Raw genomic sequence first — 24,636 nt, 5'->3', positions numbered from 1 at the left:
GCATCTCCGTGCCCCAAAAACAGGGCAGCAGGGGAACGGACCTGTTATTCGGAAGGTTGCCGGTTTGAAATCCTGAATCGCCAAGGTGCCACTGAGCAAAGCACCGTCCCCACACACTGCTCCCCGGGCGCCTGTCATGGCCGCCCACTGCTCACCAAGGGTGATACAGAGGACACATTTCGTTGTGTGCACCGTGTGCTGTACTTCAAAATGCCAATCACTTCACTTTCACTTTAATTGTGCTGTACTTGTTTCTACGTAGTCTTATCTAATTACGCTCCATTCTGCATATCGGCCAATCAGGCCAGTCTAAAGTTGACCTGGCCAGGTGGTTCTCACAGAGTGGCACGAGTCTGTCCGAAGTGGACCTGGCATCTGAGGTGGGACGTGTCTTTGGTCAGCCACTGTTTTCTTTGGTCTGGTGAATGTGCCACTAGCGTCAGGGTTAGTGGGTAAGCGTGAGCGTCTGAGGGGTTAGTGGTCTGGGGGCTATTTCGTTGAGTTGATTAAGGTAATAACCACTCAGACGGCCAGCACTGGGAATTTGAGATTGTATTGACTCCCGTTAATCGTTAGCAATGTAATTTAACACGTTTGATGCTAACTAGCTATCATGATCACATAATGCTATCCATCAAACACCTGAGACCTTTTATTGACCCTTTGACTAGCAGGAGGGCAGGGGATGAGCCTGGTTTGAGAGGATGAAGACCCTCGCCTGACATGTGTTTAAGTCATGGACCGAGGGATAACTGCCACAGGGCCCGATCCCTGACTCTGGCCGCCTGGTCCACACTCAGACAGATAAACATTTCCGCTGTAATCTGACTGGATTAGTGCTCCGATCTGGTGCACGGGGGGGGATCAGCACGAAGGAGAGAGCGAGGCGAATATGGAAAATGACCAGGTGGCCGTGGCGATGCTGCCACCGTCACGTGGACCTGATCTCGTGTCCAGGGTGAGGCCAACCGGAACGCAATCTGTCACTCTTGTCGTGGCCGCTGCTGACTTCTCTAATTCCCCTGATGGTCATCCTCTCACCAGCTCAACATCCAACCAGTGGTCCAAGCATCTCGGACTGTCCCTGTCCATGCGAATGCCACGTTCTGCCATTTGGATTACATGTTTAGATTCGAATCGTCATTTTTCAGCCTTTTCTGTTGTTAGTTATTATCTTTTGCTGCAATGAAACAGTACTTCAGAGATCAGAGATACCCTCTCATGTACCCTGTGTACAAGGGGTATTAACAATGAAGTGAAGTGATTGTCATTGTGAAACGCTGCAGCACAGCACACGGTGACACATCGAAATGTGCCCTCTGCTTTTAACCATCACCCTTGTCAGCCATGACAGGCGCCCGGGGAGCAGTGTGTGGGGACGGCGCTTTGCTCAGTGGCACCTTCGCTCGTTCGGGATTCAAACCGGCAAACTTCTGATTACTTATGATTACGGGTCCTTTTCCTTTCGCGCTAGGCCACCACTGTAGAGAACGGAGGCAAATTGACTGGAAGGGGTTTCAACTTCAATACAAAGAGTGGGGTGGGTAGTTAGTTCCTCCTATCCATGATGCGGGTAACTAGCCAGCCGTCCTTTCTTGCTTGTATGTGTTTATTTCTTTAACAGACTTGAAGTGACATGAACATGCCCTGTGCAATACTTCTTACGTATCACCAGAAAAATACGCTCGCTGTTTTTGCTTCTCTGTTCATCTGTAAGCAGAAACAGCATCAGCACTGCCTGATCTACCTGAAACAGTTGGCTTTAGCGTGGTAGCTGCCCCTGAGCCGCTGCTCTCTGCTGAGCGTGGCAGAGTTTTGAGCTTAGTCACCATCCTTGTCATGATCCGGTCCGAAAGGGGTTACTCCGGTCCGGAACATGTTCCATGTTCACCAACATCTCGAGTGTCTCCCCTGTCCTGTGCTTCACCATTAAACCCCGGTTTTCGTGATGTCATGCGATTGCGTCCTTCCTTCCTCGTCTTCTCGTCACCTCCTAGTCATCACTTCTGTTCACCTGCCTCGTCATGCCAGCATGACGTAACAGTCCTGGTCTCACTCTCACCCCGTGCGGTTTGTCAGTCAGACACTCTCATCTGTCTGTCCATCTGATGTTCCTTCATTGTGCTGTGGGATGCTCGTGTGACCACGTGGGTGGATGTTATACAAGGAAAGAATAAATGGGCAGTGGTGGCCTAGCGGTTAAGGAATCGGCCCCGATCCGCCAAGGTGCCACTGAGGTGCCACTGTCATGGCTGCCCACTGCTCACTCAGGGTGATGGGTTAAATGCAGAGGACAAATTTCACTGTGTGCACCGTGTGCTGTGCTGCTGCGTATCACATGTGACAATCACTTCACTTCACTTCAAAATTACGTTCAGCACAGAGTTCCACCTACTGCCTGTATGGTTGGTGTTTGTGGGTGTAGTTGAACAGTAATAAATTAATTAATAATGATGATAATCAATGATAATAAATAATGAAATAATTTCTGATAGGTGTGTGTAAGCACATTGCAATTATGTGCTTGAGAAGGAAACACACACACACACACACACACTCAAAACAGTTGGGGACATTATTGTTGTTCGGTTATTTGATGCAAACGTAAGACCTCCTTTATACAGGAAAACATATTTGGCTGGAGACATTCATGTTTCAAATTACATTTCTCATAATAATACTATTGAATCCAAAAGCAACATCACAATTTGTTTTCATAATTTTATTCAAAATGATGGTATTTAACCCTTCAGCCTCCCCAAATAAAACGACTGAGTGTATACATTCAATTGAGAAGTTTCTGTATTGTGAATACACTTTTTTGATTGATTGTTAGGAACATTTTAAACTTTTTTGATACTGAATTTTCTTTTATCAGCAGTAATAATCAGCATACAACAAAAACATATATTGAGGAATAATTACTAAGAAATTCCTATGAACTCAGTTATTTAATTTATGACCCATGTTTAATTTCTTTATTGTTAATTTTTTTTTTATCTTGCCGTGTTTGGACAGTGCCTTTTTCATGTTATAGTTATAACAACAACGGTAATTCATTGGATAATGAACCTGGTCCTGCAGTGGGAGGCCATCAATCAGATGCTCACGTGTGTTTCATGTGACGGTTCCAGAGCACAGTGCGCGGCTTCATGCATTTTTCACAGCCCTCGAATGACCTCCTTCCTCTCTTTCTCTCCCAGGCTAACAGAGCCATCGGGGTCCCTCACCGACGGCCCCGTCAATTACAAGTTCAAGACGAAGTGCACCTGGCTCATTGAAGGCTTGTGAGTCTCACAGCTTTTCCTGTCTGTCAGATGCAACACTTTGCACTTTATGCCAGAAAATCTATCCATCTATCTATCTATCTATCTATCTATCTATCTATCTATCTATCTATCTATCTATCTATCTATCTATCTATCTATCTATCTATCTATCTATCTATCTATCTGTCTGTCTGTCTGTCTGTCTGTCTGTCTGTCTGTCTGTCTGTCTGTCTGTCTGTCTGTCTGTCTGTCTGTCTGTCTGTCTGTCTGTCTGTCTACTTATTGAAATTGAGGAAATCGGTATGATCTGTATTCACCAACACAAAAGGGATTTATTATGAATGATCTACACACAACAATGCAGTGTTATTACATTATTTGCTTGAGCATTACATGTGATGAGAATAAGACAAATATAAATAATAATTATTTTATTAATATCAGCACCCTGGATGTTGCTCTTCATCTAAACCATGGACAGTTTTTGACTGCGGTTTGTGAAAATGTGACTTATGGTGCTATTTTTCTCCCACAAACCAGCTGTCAGAGCTGCATTTATAGCCTCGGCATGACAGTGTTCTTATTTTCTTTTGATTCCCCCTGGGTGCTCAGAAAAAATGAGAACTGTGTGATTTGGGTTGTTTCTTGTGTTTCTTTTTTTTCCATTTTGTGTCAAGAGCTACACTACACTGATGTCTTCCCTCTGCTTACAGAACTCTGATGTTAATGGATGAATTTATCCAGCCGTCACAGTGCCGAATGCAGTTTGATGCTTTATAATCTCAGTTTGGGATTAGAATTGCGGATCCATTAACAATATTATGATGTCTGTTCCTGTTTCAGCCCTAATACCGCGCTGAGGCTGCGCTTCAACCATTTTGCCACAGAGTGCAACTGGGACCACATGTACGTGTTTGATGGGGACTCGATCTATGCCCCTTTGGTGGCCGTGTTCAGGTGAGCTCAGTTCACATGTGAACATTTTAACCAAACACACTGTGGGGTTTAAAGTCTGAAATCTGCATTTGTGCCCCTGGCGCGTCATGAAAGATGACTGACAGCTGATTTGAGGCTTTGCAACTCTCAGTGTGAAGAGGCAAGAACATAGTGTGAACTATGTTCTATTATCAAATTCCAAGGACCTCGGCAGACGGGCATAAAGATGTGCGCAGGAGTGAGAGATCGTATGGGCCGGAGCTGTCAGGCGTTGCTCTTTTTCTGCTTCCATCCCCCTATTCTCTCTTTTCAGCCAAACGGGCGATCAATCGCTCCGTCTCACGCCCTGTGAGGTGGAATTACGGATCCCGTCCCGCTGGGGGCTGTTGAAGGGTTGTCAGGGCCTCTGTCTGATGTAGTGTGTGCTTATTCGGCTCCGGCTGAGGCATTGTGGGTAGTCCCGGAGGCAGGCCGTAGCCCGAAGCCATAGTGGTCTCCTGGCAGGTAGTGGGCAGAGATAATTGGGCGCGTGTCTCTCCAGTCCTCGCTTGGAACGGGATTGAAAGGCCCCAGTCAAGGTTACCTACTGTCCTCCCCGCCGGGATCGATGCTGGGCAAGAGCGAGAGACGCCGCCACGGAAAGAAAAAGGTGCTTCGCTCTCACGCTGATTTTGTCCTCTGCTTCACCGGCTGCCATGGCAACAGGGGCTGCCGCACAGACCAGTGAAGCAAGAAGAATCTTGCTGTGCCTTGCAGGTGTGTGTGTGTGTATGTGTGTGTGTGCTTTAGTGTTAATTTTGTGCATCCTTTGTTCCTCAGTGGACTTATTGTCCCAGAAAGCAGAGGGAATGAGACGATTCCGGAAGTGGTGACCACCTCTGGGTACGCGCTGCTGCACTTTTTCAGCGACGCGGCGTACAACCTCACGGGTTTCAACATCCTCTACTCGTGAGTAGCCCGGCCACGCCCAGTCACCGCTGACCCGTTGACCTGTTACCCTTCCTCCATCCCTCTTCAATAAACTGACTACATACCAGAACAGGGAATTACAGAGGACATGAGAGTCGTTGAACAACCAATCAGGTCAGTTGCTGGCTCACATAACTGGGCTGTAGCAGACTGGTGGTGGTGGTGGACCGCCTGTCATGGCTGCCAACCAAGGGTGATGGGTTAAAAGCAGAGGACACATTTCGTTGTGTCACCGTGTGCTGTGCTGCAGTGTATCACAATGGCAATCACTTCACTTTAGACTGGGGTTGACAGGGCACCAAGTCTTCTTTATATAGCAGTCAGAGGGGAAATCAACCAGCGCCACACTGCCCACCCCTTTGGGAAAGATATGTTTATTCAGTGTATTTATACAATGTTATATATAATTCTTAGAAAATAGTGGTGTCCTAGCGGGTAAGGAAACGGACCCGTAACCCAAAAGCACCAAGGTGCCACTGAGCAAGGTACTGTCCCCACACACTGCTCCCGGGCACCTTTGATGGCTGCCCACTGCTCACTAACGGTGATGGGATAAATGCAGAGGACACATTTAGCTGTGTGCACCGCGTGCTGTGCTGTATTTCACAATCTCAACGACAAAAGTTAGGACACACCTACTTTATGGAGGCTTAACCTACACAACAATTTTATACATTTCTACGTAACTATACAGGTTTCATGGTTTTGCGTCTAACGTTTTGTCCAGTAAATTACTCGGTTTGTCCATATTTTTCAGGTTGTGTTCAAAATATTTATTTTGTCCACATGTGCTGACTTGAAACGATATAATTGTTATTTAAAGTATATATGTTTCTTAGATTTTTTTATACATATCATATTTCATCCTTCTTACTTACATATACCCTAACTTCCTGATTAACTTATTTTGTCCTTGCATGACCACATACCAGTTATGAGACCACACTGACAGCAGTAGTGTGATGGTGCCCCCTTGTGGCCTCCCCTTCTCACTGTCTGAACGTTGACTTTTTGGGTGATTCTCAAGTCAAAAAGCATGAAAGAAAACGTCACTGAAGGAGGTTTCAAATACAAAGGACCCCTCGAACTCTGTCAAGGATGCATGTGTGTATCCTGAACATTCACAATTCACTGTAATCAAACTAGGGTGGAACCTTTTCAGTGATGCACAGACAATGGTTACAGAGAGTTCTGCTGTCGTCACTCACTGCGTTAGCTTGTGCTGCAGTTCTGACCTCCTAGTGCCCCTGCCCTAAGCATGCCTCTGCTTTGCTAGAAATTGGTTTTCAGAGGTCAAGGTCACTGTGAAGTTACATTATTGTGAACACGATATATCCTGAACTAATATTTTTAGGGAATTTCTTCCAATGTAACACCCATATATATATGTCTGTGTGTGTTTTTGTAGGGTGAACATGTGTCCCAATAACTGCTCAGGCCATGGGAAGTGTTCTACAGGAAACTCCATGTCGGGCCGTGTGTACTGTGAGTGCAATAAGTACTGGAAGGGCGAGGCCTGCGACATCCCCTACTGCCGCAACAACTGCGGCAGCCCTGACCGCGGCTACTGCGACCTGACCGGAGAGAAACTCTGCGTCTGCAACGACAGCTGGCAAGGTGAGGCTTGCATGAGGCTTCCTTCACGTTGCTGAAGATTTTACTGTGCCGCTGCTTCACTAGTAACAAGTAGAGGTTAATATTTTATTAATATTTTATCATTAACAGTGCTTTATAACAGGCTTATAGCAAAGATGTGCCAATACAAATGTACAAATTATCTGTCATGCCAGTAAAGCTCTTGAATTGAATTGAATTGAATTGAGAGAGGGAGAGCGGGAGAAAAAAAGTACTATTTGCTGTTCTTAGAACAATGAATGAATAGAACAACTTCATTATATAATAATGTGTATAGGTTAAATCACATACTAATGATCCTTGTTTTTGGGGGTGGGGCTGGTTGGGATACCTCCCTGAAATGACTTTTTGCATTAGCATGTCTGCCATAAACAGGATTGTAAAAGCATAAATGTATTTAAATGCTCTCAACCATTAAACCAGATATGACCAGTAGGTGGCAGTAGAGTATAGTATTTTTTGTATTCTTTCAATTTCTTTAATATAGTATAATGCACTATATGGTATACTTGAATATATATAGAACAATACAATTTAATATAATGAAAAAGCCATAGCTAATGTTAGAGGTTAATTCCATTACAATTACGAGGCCACTGATTTCTGTAGAAATTACCATCACTGCACACTGAAGATATTTAAGTTTTAATCGCTCAGAATCAGTAACTGTTACTTGTATCAGTAACAGTTTCTCAGGCAACAGTAACAGTAACATTTGCTTGGCCCAGTGGGTAAAGAAGCGGCCCCGTAATCAGAAGGTTGCCGATTCGAATCCCGAGCCGCCAAGTTGCCACTGAGGTGCCACTGAGCAAAGCACCGTCCCCACACACTGCCCCCCCGGGCGCCTGTCATGGCTGCCCACTGCTCACCAAGGGTGATGGTTAAAAGCAGAGGACACATTTCGTTGTGTCACTGCGTGCTGTGCTGCAGTGTTTCACAATCACTTCACTTTCACTTCACTTTCACATGCAATTTAATTCATTTTAGAGGGAGTTGTAAATAGTTCCTTTCCTCCTTTGCTGTTACCGTTTTCTTCTTGTCTAATTATCACACGCTATCTGTCTGTCTCTCCTTCAGCCGCTTGCTTGGTTAAAGTCTGTTTTAAACCAGATGTGAGGCGTGCTTCTGGAAGCCTTGTTTAGAGAGCCAGATGGTTACTGGCTTGCTCTGTGGAGACTGTTCTGACGCTGCTTCAGTGCACACGCAAACTGTGAAACGTTTGTGGAAGAGTGCGAGGCACTTCTGCTCGGTGCTACCATTCATGAATCACGAAGGCACGGTGCCATGTTGTGTTCGATCTTTAATGGCAAGTGTGTCTGTGATAAATGTGAGAACCGCATCACTACAGACATTTGAATTGAGAATGCAAAGTTTTATACTCACGCCCAGTCTGTTCCTTGTTTGTTCAGAAAATGAATTTCTTACAGTTTATAACAGTAGCGTTGCCATGTCTTGGCCCCGCAGCTCCTCTTCATGCCACACAAGACTTTTGTGACAATATTCTGTGAATATTTCGTTTTAACATTTCAGTCATATTTGTTACTGAATTCAGTCACATTTGTAATATTTTGTTTTATTTTGGCTATAGTTTTATTGCATTTGTTGCAATGTAAGGATTAATGTGATGCATTAATCCTGTGAGTTCAGTATCCAAGTGTGAGACAGCATACACATGGGAGACTGCAAAGGCCAGAACCTAGGATATCACAGACGTGAATTTAAGACTTTTACTTTCTCTCTTGTCACTGTTGCTTTTCCATTCATTCCTTTGTATTCCTTTGGTTCCTTCTATTTTAATGCTCTTGTGCCCTCTGTGATGCAGAGTGATTAAGTGGGAATGTGTGAAATATTGATGATAACGTTTTTTCCCTCTTCCTCAGGTCCAGACTGCTCTCTGACTGTCCCATCCACTGAATCTTTCTGGGCCCTTCCCAACATCAAACCTTTCGGGCAGTCGTTGGGGCGGGCATCCCACAAGGCCACGGTGCACGGCAAGTTCATGTGGGTGGTGGGCGGCTACACGTTCAACTACAGCTCTTTCCAAATGGTGCTCAAGTGAGTCGACTGTGAACGGAGCGTAACATTTGTTGCAGCCGTTCGTTGCAGTACAGACTGTGGTATATAATTGACTGTTTTTCTTTCCCTGCAGTTATAACCTGGAGAGCAGCACCTGGGGCCTGGTCCCCGCCAGCGGCGGGCCTGAGCCGAGATACGGCCACTCGCTTGATGTCTACCAGGTAGCACACCTTCACTAGACAGCAGCTTATAAGGGGTGGTAGTAGCCTAGTGGGTAACACACTCGCCTATGAACCAGAAGACCCAGGTTCAAAAAGACCCAGGAGCAAGACACTTAAGTTGCTCCAGGGGGACTGTCCCTGTAACTACTGATTGTAAGTCGCTCTGGATAAAGGGGTCTGATAAATGCCATAAATGTAAATGTGGGTGTTGCCACCCTTCAAATCTGATTGGCCACCCTGCCTGGCCACCCCCACCAGAGCTGTTAATCAGTTTGTTCGATTAGAGTAGCATTTGAAGTAAACAGTTGTTTGCAATATTTAGTGTTTAATGATTTGCCGTTAAGTTGATAAGTAAGTTAGCATAGCGCCGCTATAGTTAAAGTGACCAGAACATATCCTGTTTTTTTTTTATAGGGTTGTCTCTGTTTTTGGCTTAATTTTAACATTCGTCATGTCATGGTCTCAATACACGTGTATTTGTGCTAGTAATAAAATGCCGTTAAAAACGGCGTTCTGGCACCCCCCCAATCCGTCCATGCTCGTGAAAATCTCCAGGTATTACCTGGAGACTGGACTTTTGTCCCGTGATGTCTTGGCTCATGGCAGAGAACCAGAGGAGAAAGTGGTGGAAAGTGATTCATCCAGGGCCTGGCTTGAGGGACCAGTTGCATAGCCAGAGGAGCTGGGGCGTTTAGAGAGAGTACGGTGGTTTGGTCACCCCATGTAGTTGAGGGATTAGTCATAGTTCTTCCAGTATCTCCAGGCTGGAGAGGAGTCAGCATGAGTTGTAAAACTGGCCCTTAATGCTGTTCTAGTGTTCTGGTGTAATGAAACAGCCAGTATCGCACAAAAAAGTAACACCCAGCATGAGACACCGAATGCCTGTTAAGTTTTTGGTTTTGATTTTAGTTGCGGCGGTGTGCAGGAATACTCCTTTGTTAGCTTCCATTTAACTTGGTGGACAGGTCACTTAGAGGAACCTATACAAGTTCAAGTTCAGTTTATTTGAAGAGCACCTTCAAATGAGTCTCTCTCTTCCGGCTACACATCACATCGCTGTCAAACTCTGCTGCAACCCTGTAGGTGGCAGTAGAGATCACTGGCGATCACTCCTCATGTCGTGGAGGAGTTGGCTGCCGTCTTCTACTAACTTCAGTGGATCTAGTGGTGAGAATGTGATATTTGACAAACAGAATCAATGCAAATACAGCAGCAATTCCAGATTTTTAGTTGTACTTTATTGGAGCTAAATAAAACGCAGCACCCTGGACACCCAACCAGGCCAGAAGATGAAGCTTATATTTTTATAAGCACTGTTAAAAAATGCATTGAATTAAATCCCCTCCTGTTAATACGTGACGCCTGGGCTAAGTGTACGGGATTATTTGTCACATATGACACAGCGCAACAACCTTCTGATTACAGGTCCATTTCATTACCCGCTACTCCAGCACTGCCCCAGGTCATCCATTTTCTCCCTTTCTCCTCCACTCTCTACACACGTAATGCCCCTTGTACACAGAGTATGTCAATGGGGGTGACAAATGTGGCCACGCCCACTCGCAGCACCAACATGCAGATTATCTGAGCTTTAATTCAAGCCATCCAGGGAAATAGGGAGTTATTAACATGAATGAAAAGGCCTCATGTGCTTCAGCCTATTTAGCCCCCGCAGTCCTTTCCATGCTAGCTTCCATGATGTCTGCACAGTGGCAACACTGATAAAGCAACAATGTCTTCTGAAGGGACGCTGCTGATACTCCTGTACTCTTGTGTGCGTCCATCATTTCTCCCTTTATTGTTCTCAGTTGTCCTCTTCTGTCTGAGAAAAAAATTATCACAGCTTCTCCAGGGCCACACAGCCAGGCATCTCCGAAGCAGAGGATTTTGCAATTAGCATATAAATGAACAGGCACTCCGGCGTCTCATCCGGCGTGAGCCCAGCACGAACATAAAAACACTGGCGATGGGTTGTGCACAGCCGTGGCGGACAAGATGTGTTTGGTGGGGAAAAGTGTATTTTGTACATGGGTGAAAGTGTTACCTGCCGAAAATCAATCTTACGTTAAGGCTGTTAAGGTTAAAGAGGCTTTACATTTAAAAAGAGGCTGTTCTATATTCTGCACGGGAAGGCCTCGTGCTGTGTTGAGTTCAGCATCTTCATCAGACCTGGACGACGGCCTTCCGATGCCCAGTGGGACTGCGTTACAGCAGATTTTGAGCCGAGGGCGTGGCATCCTTGATCTGTACTGGTGTCTTTAGCTTCATTTTGTCTAATGGTCTGAATTGTGATGATGAAGAAAACATTGTCATGGTGTTCGCTTGTTCGAGTTGTCATGCTGCACAATTAATCTAATCACAGTTGTAAGTTCAGCCTGTGCGATTATGTGTTGGCAAAAGGCTGCTAATAAAAATATGACAATTTTAGCATAGGAGCCCATTTCCATCACATAATCTATATCAATCCACCAGTGAAGCTGAAAGCAGTAAATGAAGCTTGTGTTTCCTAAAGACATCTAATAATGGAGAATCAATACATAATGCAAAAAGCACATCTGTCAAAAACTCCGTTTTCATTTCAAAACATTGTTGTATTAACACAAGTTGAAGCTGAGCTTTATTGTCATTTCAGCTACACACATGACAGTACATAGACATACATGTAACTTCCAAACAATAAAACCAAGCTACATACTGACATACCTTGCACGTAAAGTGCAAACGGGGGACACAGGCAGTGCAAAAGTAAAATTTATAAAAAAAAAAAACATGTCAACAACAATGAGACACATGAAAAAACTGTGCAAATACTGCTGTGCAAAATGGAACAGATAATATTACTTAATCTAACAGAGGTGACACACACATGCAGAGGAAAGTCCCTGAGTGTTCAGGTGTCTGATGGCCTGTGGAAAGAAGCAGGAAGTATTAGTCCAGCAAGGGCCCGAATGCTTCAGTGAAACTGCAGCATTCATATATTAATATTAATATATCAGTGAAACATGAATATAATGGAGCATTGATATATTAATATATCAGTGAAACTGGATATATTAAGATATATACATGGAAAGAGCAGAGCTGCCACTGAGGACTTCACAGTTTTTTCAATCCATTCCTGAGCCATCAAAGTGGGAGCGATCGCTCAGGTTGCTTGGCGGGTGTTGAAAGGACCGGTCTGTTGTAAGCAACAAAGTTGTAATTGCGAGGAAAAAGTTACAACTGTGAGAGATTATTTTCATTCTGAAAATGGGCTTCCATAATGATAACCAAGCAATGTGTACCATGATCGCTTTTTTTTTTTTTCAGATCGGTTGCATATTGTAAAACTGACTTTGTAATCGCAATTTTTTTTTTTATTTGACAGCCCTGTGTCAAAACGTTCTTCATTGCTTGTGTTACGTTACGCAGATAAAATGCACAGCCAAACGCTGCAAGTGGAACTGAATTCCGGTTCAGCACAATTTTACTGATGATTGTAGCTCAAATTGTATCAGCAACGCAGTGTGTCAATGAAATCTTAAGCATTCTAGGAAAGTATTTAGTATCTGGGTAATAATTTTGTTTGGATAGTGGCTTTTTAAACTGCTGCCTTGGATCCGCTTCGGAAAAACCAGGAACCAGTTTCAGTTCCTGCCTTTCTTTCTCTCTCCCTCCTTCCTCCCCGTTTCACTCGAAAGATATAGAGGGCCACACGAGGGTGTAATCCCCTCTCTTCCTAAGAGAACTTCCATCTCTCCCATCTCTCCAAGTCCATCCTTAATTCAGTTTTTTTTTTTCAGCCACCCACCTAAATCCGACCTAAACCTGCACAGGAGAGGAGTTCCGTCTCCGGCAGAGCGGAGCTCCGTCAGGGGGCTGGGGGGTGGATGTGCTGGGAGAGATTAGTGTAAGTGCCGGTCTCACACCGTTATATTGGACCCGCTGGTATATTCCCAACACGTTTGTTGCAGTGGTCGCTAGATATCTGGCCTTTGGAATTCTGTTCCTAATAAACAGGCATCTCGGGGTGTCGATGGTGACGTTTCCTTATTGAAAGAATCATATAATATGTGTAACAGGCAGGGTGAAGGTGTGCAAATGAGTGGAGTCAAAGTATGAAGTGAAAAGTAAAAAAGTACAAAAATAATTGTGCAAGATAAAAAAGAGTAAAAGGTTTGAGCAAGGAGGAATAAGGAGGAGCTGCAGATGTTTTTTTACGGGTATTTTCATTCGTTAACTGCCCATGGCTGGACGATGGACCCGTCTGGTGTCTCAGCTCGCCCCGTGGTCCAGTTATCTTTGTGAGAAATGCCGGCAGTTCTCGGTCGTGAAACATGACTGGCCCGTATGACCGTTGTGCCGGCCCGGCGGTTCTTGTGACTGATGGGGTGCATTAGCTCTGTCGGCTGATGACCGAGGTGCGGCGTGTGGCTTCAACCATGTCCATTAGAGCGCTTTCTTTTGTAGTCAGGAAATGTTCCACTTAAATGCTTCTCCGGCCTGACCCGCTCTCTCTCGAGGAATCTTGACATTTTCCTTTGCTTTTCCTTTTTGAATTCTGTGTGAGAGCTGTTCTGCGTTCCCCACATTTGATTAACGCAGTGTGATGTACGGAGCTGGGATAATTACTGACGTCTCGTGGGTTTACGGTGGATTAGTACCGCAGAGCAGACTGGGGTTTTGTCAGTGAGCATGTGGGAACGCAGCGCGCGGTTATGAGACGTGTGTTGAGGTGCAGCGGCTCCGGGGTCAGTAGCAGGAGCTGCTGTCTTATTGATCGGCTGTCCCTGCAGTGAGATGTTGGGTAATTGAGGCCCAGAATCCAGCGGGGCTCGGCTGAGGTAATCTCCTGCGTCCCGGGTTCAGCAGTTCAATAACTCCATTTACTGTGTGTGTGGGTTTCCATGTATATACAGACACAGTAAATAAAGACACATGAAGCCTTTAAGACATTTATATTAATACACAACAACTCACATGCTACTGATGTATGCCATGTTGTAGATTGCTGTTTTGTATTGGGGTCCTTGTTTAGTTCTTAGTATACATGACAGATTGATGCATATATTAAAACGCTATGCCATGTATTAATATTGCAAAATAAATGACCTCTTTTAATATTTGACAGTAATTTGTCATGCACAATGAATGTCAATTAATGAATGTCATTTTTTTCACGCCATAATGTCATGCATTTCTGTGACTCCTTTTGTGTCAATTAGGATGACCTCTACATGTTTGGTGGGAAACTGGAGGTGGGGCCGGGCGGCGTGACAGACGAGCTGTGGGTGTTTAATGTCCCCAGCCAGACGTGGAGCCTGCGGACCCCCATTGTGTCCGGCCCGGGGCAGCTGTTTGCCGTTGAGGGCCACAGTGCCCATATTGTGGAGGTTGGCAGTGGAGAAGCCGCCATGGTGGTCCTGTTTGGATATTCGCCAGTATACAGCTACATCAGCAGGGTTCAGGAGTACCACCTGGGTGAGAACAAGTCCGCCAAACAACAAACAAGCTCACATCATAAACTACTTTTTGTAAGCATTGAATGACACGTTTTCTCATTTATTATTTTTTAGTCTTCAATATTTACCAGTAGATGGCAGTGCAGCATTTGTGATTTTTGCTGCATGTATTGTGCAGTCACCTGTGCTGTCATTTCTGACACACACAGACACACACACACACACATGGACACGTGCACACACACCGGCTCTGGCCATTGAGAAAAGGTGGCTCCTGTACTGTACTGTTCTATTAAAGGACACTGATGAATGCATCTGCCCTGGCAAACTCTCCCTCGTCCCCCAGCGCTGCTCTCCACCCTGTCCACAGACTCCCTGCCGTTTTTCAATATCAGATGATAAACATCATTTATTAGCATATTGTAATAGTGGAAATCATATTTGAAAGAGATATTAAGGTTCTATGAGAGCGATTTTATCAACTGTCCGTTAATGAGAGTGTTGGGGTGACGGCCTTCCTCCATCACTCCCTCGCTCGCTCTCTTTATGTCTGAGACTCAAGAGTTGCAGTTCTTACTCAATGCCCACATATTCTCTCCTCTGCTCTGTCTTTTCTCCCATCTGTCACGAGGGGATCTGAGGAATGTGTGTGTGAGTGTGTGTGTGTCTCAGCTAACCTCTCTGTGCGACAGCTGACCTCAATGTCTACACCTCATCTCCCAGTGAGAGGACATACTGTCTGTCTCACACTCTCTCTCTCTCCCCCCCCCTCTCTTACACATACACACATACACGAATCCGCATAGGTACGTACAGCTACAAACACACGCTCATATGTTCTGTGCTCAAATTCTGTGCTGATTCTGTTGCTGTTCATGAACTTGTTTTTTTTTTTGCTCTGTATTGACCTCTCCATTACCAGAAACCAATACGTGGCTCGTCCCTGAGACCCGGGGTGCCGTGGTCCAGGGTGGCTACGCCCACAGCAGCGTGTACGATAGCCCAACCCGCGCCATCTACGTCCACGGGGGCTTCAAGCTCCTGTCCAACAAAAAATACGGCCTGGTGGACGACCTGTACCGGTATGACGTCCTCAGCCGTACCTGGTGAGCAATCAGCCAAAACATTAAAACCAGCTGCCTGATATGCTAGGATGTTCTTCTGTTGAACAAATGACTCTAACCCATGGAACAATGATCTCTGACCTCCACAAGGATAGCCTGTCCTTGGCATCGTTTTACAGACAACAGAACACAAAACATAAACAGGTGACTGTTCACCCATTTATAGGTGCCATGGTAACCAGATAATCAATGACCACGTTCCACATAACCCACACGGGTCTTTGCCTGCTACTTGTGGTCACTAGTTCTGCTTCTCTACCTTATAAGGACTTAAATCTGAGTTCTTGCTGGAAATTGAGTTTTTACCCACAATGCATTTTGCACCCCCATCTCCCCACTGGCTAGCAGCCATCAGGAATTATGCCTCTAATCTCGTCAGCATTCCCTCTCCGTGTTCCTGGTTGAACTCGACAAGGAGCAGTGTTTACAAACTGGATTTATTAGCCTGCGCCGGCCGTGGAGTGGAGCTCTGCTCGCGTCAGTGGAGCGAATGACTTTTTTTAAAAAAAAAAAAAAGAAAGGACGGAAAAGGGGAGAAGAGAACAAGAGAGAGAGAGAAAAAGGAAATTTTATTGTACGACAGGTTCCTCTCTGTACAAACAAAACGTCAGGGCTGCTTTAGCAGCGTCGGTGGCCTATCAGACCTGACACCGGCAAACACAGATACACCCGAAAACACACACGCATGCATGCGAGGTTGCCAAGGTTACTGACTGTGATAGGAGTTGGTGGGAACTAATGCTTGCAAATAATAACCTGAGAGGTTTATTTTTTAAACCGAAGCCAGTGGTGGCTGAGTAACACGGAACCCAGAAAATGTTCTCCAGACACATTTTGATGGCAAAAGCTGGATTCATGAATGGCAGCTCCTCTAAATCTTTGACTATTCTTTTGTTGTAGACCTATAACGATTGGTGCACCCTACACACACACACACACACACACAGAATCCAGGGTTGAAAGGTGGTGATTGCACTGGGAGGGTTTCTGGCTAAAAACAGCTGAATAATAGCAGATGATGAGTGAAAGTTAAAATATATCCTCACCACCTTTTCTGTCACTGAAGAAAGTGTGTGTGTGTGTGTGTGTGTGTGTGTGTTCACATGCTGGCTTGGTAGCTTTTTGAAAGCATGTATTTATTGTTTAGGAATAAAGGGGTACACTTGCCTTAAAAGCCTGTCCAGCCTTCTGGAGCAGAGTGAACTCTGGGTAGTTAAAGCCTCTCTGTTCGTGCTCCATCACGTCAGCAGCATTACGTCTCCACCACTATTGTAGAAAAGGCCTCATCATTACAGTACAGGCCAAAAGCTTGGACACACCTTCTCATTCAATGTGTTTTCTTTATTTTCATGAGCATTTACGTTGGTAGATTCTCACCGAAGGCCTCAAAACTATGAATGAACACATGTGGAGTTATGTACTTAACAAAAAAAGGTGAAATAACTGAAAACAAGTTTTATATTTATATTTATTATTTTATATTATATTGTTTAAGGTGTGTCCAAACTTTTGACCTGTACTGTATGTGTGGACTGCATGGCAGCACGTTGGCATTTTTACAGATTATTTGATTATTGCGCCCAGACTGTGAGGTTTTATCTGGATTTAAAGCATCGTGATCCTTTTTTTTTTATCACGAAGATGTCTGCACATCAGACAGAGGATTAGGGGATGTGTGGATGGAAAAATAAATGGTCCTCACAAAGAGGGGATCTCCAGGAATTTCTGTCAAATAGATATATATCTCAGCCTCTCTAGGAAGAAAATGTTAATTGATCGAAATATTGATAAAGTGTTCAACCTTCCCAAATTCTCCCACACCACCCCACTTCTACGCTCCTTCCACTGTCGCACAGTAGCTGCCCGATTCAAAATACTGATGCTGGCCTACAAGGCCAAGCATGGGGTAGCTCCATCCTACCTCTGAGTCCTTATTATACCTGGAACTGCACCGCGCACTCTCCGACCCCCAGCACCACTTCCCTGGTGAAGGTTCGAGGAAGAAACTCATCTAGACTCTGGCGGAATGAACTTTCAAACGGCAGATTAAGACCTTCCTCTATGGAGAACACTAGACTAACTTGTAACTTTCTTATGGTCTGACTTATGTAAGGAAAGCTTTAAATGAGCGAATAAAATGATTCTATTCATGGTAACTTGTACGCTCTGGATAAGAGTGTCTGCCAAATACCAAAATTGTAAATTTAAATGGTTAAATCGTGTTTAATTTTGAGGTTAGTACAGTTTAGGGGTAGGAAAATGTTGAAGCTTAGGTAAGCCTAAACATTTATTACACATTTATGTATTGCATAGTAATAATCTCCACACAGATTTAGAAACTGTGTGTGTGTGTGTGTGTGTGTGTGTGCCTCCATGGTGCCATGTTACTGATGGAGTCAGTCTGTGTTTCTGACCTGCCCTGTGGAGAGTGACCTTCAGACCAACTGTTCCTTCCCATAAGCCATGAAACAGGGCCCATGGGCACCTACACACCACACACACACACACACACACACATTCCAAGACTAGCAGTCAGACATGATCATAAGATCATGTTTCTTGACTGAGTTACAGCATTTTGGTGTGTTTTAATGCATCATTTACAAGCCCTGACTGAGTGTCACTGCCAAGCACAGCTGTTATCACGATGAGGGTCTGTGTGTGTGTGTTTGGGGAATATAGGCTGATCCTGAAGGAGAGTGGCCTCGCCAGGTATCTCCACTCATCTGCACTGATCAGCGGCGTGATACTCGTGTTTGGAGGAAACACCCACAACGACACGGCGCTCAGCAACGGGGCCAAGTGCTTTTCTGCTGACCTGCTGGCCTACGACATCGGTACGTCTCACTCACTCTCTCTCTCTCTCACCCTGCACCCTCCGCCTCCCCGTCTCCACAACTCTGCTCTGTCCACGTCTCTCTGATAAGACGTCCTTCTTAATGCAATCATGTTATATACCTTGCTTTTAATCCTGAAGGTCCGAGCTGTTACGGTGTGAGCTCCAGAATGCACAGATGGTCATTGGTGGCATGTTCTGAGATTACAGTGTGCTGGCTGAGTCGGTGCATGTCTGTCTGGTGACAGCGTAACCCTATATCCAGAGGTCAGATGGGGTTAGACCTCCACGGGGGTTAGACCTCCACCATTCCAGCGTTCAGATGATCTATAGGTGGTGGGAACGGTTTTGCGGACAGTGTGTAATGCGCACGTTCGCTCGGGTTACATAGATTTGATACTGGTCCACTCTGCACTGCTGTAAATCAACAGTGTCTTTAACCCTTGAATAGCCACTCTACTGCGTATTTGGCACTGTACGTGACATGAAATACTTTTTAATAGAAATGCTGAGATCAGTTTCTTTCTTATTTGTCATTGGTCAGTGCGGCAGTGGTGGCCTAGTGGACCTGTAATCAGGAAGGTTGCCGGTTTCGAATGCCAAACTGAGAAGGTGCCACTGAGCACACACTGCTCCCCGGGCACCTGTCATGGCTGCCCACTGCTCACTAAGGGTGATGGTTAAATGCAGAGGACACATTTCGTGCTGTGCTTGCTGTGCTTCATAATGACAATCTTTTCACTTTCATGGCGTGACAGTGATGTGGCCTCACACCACCGAGGTTGTGAGTTTGAATCCCGGCTCGGTCCCTGTGTGTGCAGAGTTTGCTCTCCTCATGTTGGTGTGGGTTTCTTCAGGTTCTCTGGTTTCTTATCACCATCCACAGCCACGGACACTGAATTGTCCATAGGTTTGAGTGTGTGTGTGTATATGTGCCCTGTGGTAGGCTTTGTTGGTCACTTTTCATCCATGCTGTGACAGACAGGTTAAGCGTGATGTCCTTTCTTTGACTTACAGACATCACCACAACAAGAACAAGCTATGTGTATGCCTTGGTGACCTCTGACCTTTGAATTAGCCCGTAGCTCTATTTGATGTCTCTTTTTATTTAGAGACTTTTAAGTCGCCTCCCCAAGGGCAGTGAAGCTAATTTGTGTGGAGCAAAGCCCCACACATGCTCGGCCATATCATGTTCTAGTGTAATAGGCAGATGTGTTATTGATGTTCTGTACTGTGGAGCATTTTATTGAGTTTCGGAGCCGCCGAGCATCGACTGTCAGTGTAGCGTTTACTTAGCTTCTCCCCAGGTGCTGTAACCTTTCCCGCATTACAGCTGCTGGGATCTCCCGGCTTTGATACCCTGCACTGGTTCTTATAAACTCTGAGATGCATCAAAATGCACCACATGAGGACAATTTACGTGCTCAATAACGATTAAGGTACTAATGAAAATTCGAGATCAAAGCATCTCCTGTCCAATATATTTATATACGAGCTCAGAGAATGATCTCACAGTGACCTATTCTTATAGATAATTATATATAGCGGTTCTCTGTGGTGGCCCTCTTGTGAAAGCGCCTGTCTTGTTTTTGCTGGGCAGAGACAATTCTTTCAGTAGATCTCGGGATCCATGATTTAATACTCACCCTCTTCGTGCTGACAGCAATATCTGGCCATCATTAGGGACCCATAAAAATCCTGCAGAATGTGGTTCGGGCCAGATGGCATGTGCTCTTGGACGAATATTTGTTTTGAGGGCAGCGATTTGCTGCCAGATTGTCCGTGGAGGGGAGAGAGAATGGGATCATGGGTACAGGCGGTCACAGATGCAAAGAGGAACAGTAGGTTTCCAAAGATGTAAATGTGTGTGTTTTTTTGGGGGTTTGTTTCATTGTTAGTCCATGATTGATCAGAACTAAAGTACTTTGCTGTGCCTGCCAGTTTCAGATAATGACCAGAAACCAACTTTTTCTGCATGATGTTTTAACATCAAAATCTTCCTTCTTGGCCTCCAAACAAACACGCATATCCATCCACTCATCTTATTTTCTTTCCTCTGAGTCATTCCTTCATTCCGTGGTGATATATTCCCTATCATTTAATCACAACTTAACAACCATCCCAATTACCCTACCTAGCGCCAACACCGATCTCCAAGAAAAGCAACCCCTTTAATGCTTCCAACCCTCATCATTCTCATATTACTGTACATGACTTTCATGCTGGTGGGGTGGCCAGATGTTTGGTCATGTCAGGTGGGGATCCTATTTCTTTTACATTTACGCAACCTCCTCACCACCACTGAGGGGCACCATCAGCACCGAATCAACACGGGGCAAATATAAGTTGAAAAGGGGACCAGGGAACCGCCTGCTTTTTTTTAAAGAGCATCACCTTTTAACAGTATCTCATAAAAATCCTATATTTGTGCAGGCCCAAACCTACTTAGCTTCATTTATATTTACATTTATGGAATTTATCGGACACCATGGTCCTGAGTGACTTAAAATTAAGCAGTAACTGGGACATTCGCTCTGGTGACACTCAAGGTTACGTGTCTTGCTCAGGGACACAATGGTAGTAAGAGGGTTTGAACCTGTGACTTTTTGATCTTCTGGTTACTACTACCACAGTATGTTGAGTAGATTGTTAGTGTGACAGTAGGAGCCATTTTCATACTTGTTATATATTATGCCCAGAGCTCCATCCGGCTGGTCTGATTCTCACTCGCCACCATCGGAGTGACTAATTTTATGAATGATTGTAAGTGACAGCTGAAATATCCTCTCATCTGTATGTCTGTTACATGAATATTACATGAATGATTGTTAAACTGGGTTTGTACCAGTACCGGCAGAAAGGATGCATATTTTTTAAGGATGAGAAACCACGAGAGTCAATCCTAGGTGGTGACAATCAATCCTGGTTGTTGTGTCTAGTAACTGTACTAAAATGTCCCCCCCCGATGCTGTTTACTACTTCATAATCTAGTCCATTTTTTGCTGTAGTTTAAATGTATTTTGACACTGAGAGCACTTTTATTGCCAACTGCATAATACTTTTTTTATTAGATTCTGCTGAAAAAAAAAACATGAAAAACTAGTTTTGGTCTTTGGTCCTTGGTTTCTGCAGATAGTTGTCTGTGCTGCATCTCCAGCATCATCCTTCTGTTGTTTTTTATAAAAAAAATTTTTATTGCATTGTTTTTAATATAAGTAACAGACAGAAAGGCTGCAAATTCTCTGACCTGCGACTTGTTTCTCACACAGTCTTGTATACGTGTGTTTTGGTGAATGAAATGAAACCCTGCGGTGATTTTAACTGGTTCACAGTGCTTAAACCCCCAAAACATTTCATGTAGAACATGACAGATGTTTTTTAGTTCCAGTGCACAGTTTACATCACAGCATTTAGTTAAATGTGGCGAAAAGCATGTGGTGAACTCCTCTAATGAAGAAACCCTGTAATACATTTCATTGCACGATATAATCTGGATTTCAGAAGGCTGCTGAATTTTTTAGTCTGCAGGAAGGCAGACACAATATTTGATTGATTAACAATTATTCTAAAAATACATTCAAGTTAACTGATGTGATCACGATGTCACATTGCCTAATTAGTTGAATGTGCTCAAGTGGACTTTCCTCTGTGGATATTTCGAGAAGAGTGACATCCTTTGTTAACAAGTCCCCGTGGAGCAGCAGTCACCAGGGGTCATTTTTGGTCCTGATATGAAAAAAAAATAAAAAATTGTAAACAGCAACGTGTGCATTATTAATGTAATGCATGGAGTGAAAGCCAGGATTTATACAGCAGGTGCTGACCCTGGTCCTCTGGGCTCGAGACAATGGGTCATTTCAGCCTCGTTGCGGTTCTGCAGCGTCCCCAGCGTTGTTCCAGTGGCAGCTGCGCAGGATGAAAGTTTAATGACGGCTTCGCTCCTGTTTCTGTTACCTACGTCATAAAAGCCACGCTCACGCCTGCAGTTAGTTCTTTACGACGGCCCGGTATCCAGGGCAACGTGGCACAGTGCTACACGCGGCTGCCATTGGGTGTTAATCACCTGGTGTATCATTAATTGTGCATGTGTGTGTGTGTGTGTGTGTGTGTGTGTGTGTTGGGCCATGTTCTTCCTGTCACACTCTCTGGGGTGCATTTGCTTGTGAGACACGCTGTGTTCCTGTGCCTTAGAAGTGTGAACGCGTGTTTGCGGGTTTATTATGTGCATGCATGCGTGTGTTTAGGATGACGTGTGCACAACGTCTTTACGGGAGGTTTTTGTGTTTGTCCAGGCTCAAAGTGCAGAATGGGCGTGTGTGTGATTACTGTAACGTGAACAGGGCCCAAACACAGCTGCTTCCTTCCCTCACTGGTGAATCGATCTGCAGCAGGGCTAATTGCTGAATTAACATGTGTGTACGAGACTGTCACACACACCCACACACACACACACAGGGTCTGCAGGGGTCTACTGTTTATAGCTGCAGTGTTTTGTCGTCGCCTCTGTGTGAAGTCTGCGGTAACAGAAATAACCGTAAATAAACCTGAGCACTCTTTTACACACCTCGCCCTGTCTGGTTTTTAATCCAACCTCGAACCAAATCATAATAAGAGTTATTTAAATGGTGAGTCTAACAGTTTGTTATCACGGTGTTGCTGCATAATGCTTCGACTGCAATACTTTTAGAGTGTGTGTGTGTGTCTGTCTCCTCAGCTTGTGATGAATGGAAGGTTCTGCCTAAACCTGATCTCCATCGTGACGTTAACCGATTTGGCCACACATCTGTTGTCAGTAATGGGTGAGTTTGTCCAAGCAGAAAAGAAAGAATAAACTATTCAACTTTACAATATCCACAATTAAATACAATATTTTTGATAACGTATTAAACTTTATATTTATGTTAACCTTAAAATCATAGATAGAATTATGTAGGCTTTTTGGCTACTTAATCGACTTTCGACACTGTAAATGTGTAGCTTGTGTAAGCCAAATTACGACCTGGCGGTAGCCCACACAAATACACACACACAAAAACACCACCAACACAAGAGTACTGGTACTAATTCTAAGAATTAGTGAACCTTGCTGAACAAATGATGCATATTAACGCTGTGTTTATTTTGCATTTACAGTGCTGTTTCTGTATTGTGATTGTGAATTAATGCGTGCTTTCTGTGCTCCGCCAGGTCCATGTATTTGTTTGGGGGCTTCTCTAGCATGATCCTTCATGACGTCCTGGTCTACAAGCCCCCGAGCTGTGAGGCGTACAGAGCGAAGGCTCCGTGCTTGAATGCCGGGCCGGACATCCGCTGTGTCTGGAAGGCGGACCGATGCTGGCCCTGGAAGGCCATCCATGCCAACGGTTCCGTGCCGGCCTCGTTCTGCCCAGCACGGCCCGGTGAGTGCCCTCCGCTGCTGAAATTGATTTAAACCTAAAGCCTCCTCATTTTGGAGCTTTAGGTGTGAACTAGCTGAATAGATTGAATGAATGTTTTTTTCTTCTTCATTTTTTTTTTATTAGTGCTGCAATGATTTACAGTGATAGTCAGGCTGTAGTTTTAATGGGGTTGGATCATTTCATTTTTGTTTTCTGGTCTCCTATATAAATGTTATGGCAGGAGGCAGATGACACAGGCACAAGTGATTGCATAAATAGGATTTATCACAAAACAGAATACAAAAGACAGACGGACTAGGATGACAGACTGAAGACATCTGTCACAGTCGCGCACGTCTGATGGCCACCGGAATTGGCACGGTAGTCTTCACAGGTGAGTCTGTATATACAGGTGGTGGTGAAGGAGCTGATCAGGGGACATCGGTGCAGGCGATCTGGCCTTTTTCTCTACAGTTTGATGGATCATGGTCCAAACCTGGTCACTAGCATATGAAAGGTCTACTCATAGCCCTGTATCCATATTCTCCATAAGTAATCCATAATTTTCATTAGGCGCGTTATTGCCATCGCCACGTGCTGCTGGCGTAATGCTAATCCTGTCCATATCAATTCCAGACTACCTATGCAGCGGCAGATGCATTTCCACTAAGATAATGCTTCACCACGTTAAAAAGAAGAAAAAAAAAAAGCTGCCAATAATTGTGGGAATGAAAGGTCGGACCTTTCATAATGCCCCCCCCTTCCCATTCCGATGTAATTACGATTGCACCCAAAATAAACCAGGGACGGT

At 44.7% G+C, this 24,636-nt stretch overlaps 1 protein-coding gene across 3 annotated transcripts in view; it reads left to right on the top strand.

Moving 5' to 3' along the window:
• atrnl1a (attractin-like 1a) overlaps window positions 1-24,636 on the top strand; it is a 174,525-nt gene that overhangs the window by 14,603 nt on the left and 135,286 nt on the right. For all 3 annotated transcript variants that reach the window (XM_028988979.1, XM_028988978.1, XM_028988980.1), the window contains exons 2-12: window positions 3,204-3,287; window positions 4,113-4,226; window positions 5,025-5,153; window positions 6,583-6,791; window positions 8,690-8,864; window positions 8,959-9,046; window positions 14,251-14,506; window positions 15,410-15,593; window positions 18,294-18,448; window positions 23,162-23,246; window positions 23,635-23,846. In XM_028988979.1, coding sequence (XP_028844812.1) covers window positions 3,204-3,287; window positions 4,113-4,226; window positions 5,025-5,153; window positions 6,583-6,791; window positions 8,690-8,864; window positions 8,959-9,046; window positions 14,251-14,506; window positions 15,410-15,593; window positions 18,294-18,448; window positions 23,162-23,246; window positions 23,635-23,846 — 1,691 coding nt within the window. The remainder of the gene's footprint in view (window positions 1-3,203; window positions 3,288-4,112; window positions 4,227-5,024; window positions 5,154-6,582; window positions 6,792-8,689; window positions 8,865-8,958; window positions 9,047-14,250; window positions 14,507-15,409; window positions 15,594-18,293; window positions 18,449-23,161; window positions 23,247-23,634; window positions 23,847-24,636) is intronic.

Source organism: Denticeps clupeoides, chromosome 8, assembly GCF_900700375.1.
Source record: "Denticeps clupeoides chromosome 8, fDenClu1.1, whole genome shotgun sequence".
Taxonomy (NCBI): Eukaryota; Metazoa; Chordata; class Actinopteri; order Clupeiformes; family Denticipitidae; genus Denticeps; species Denticeps clupeoides.
Note: the sequence above shows the minus strand (reverse complement) of the source record. Positions and strands in the feature narration are given on the sequence as shown.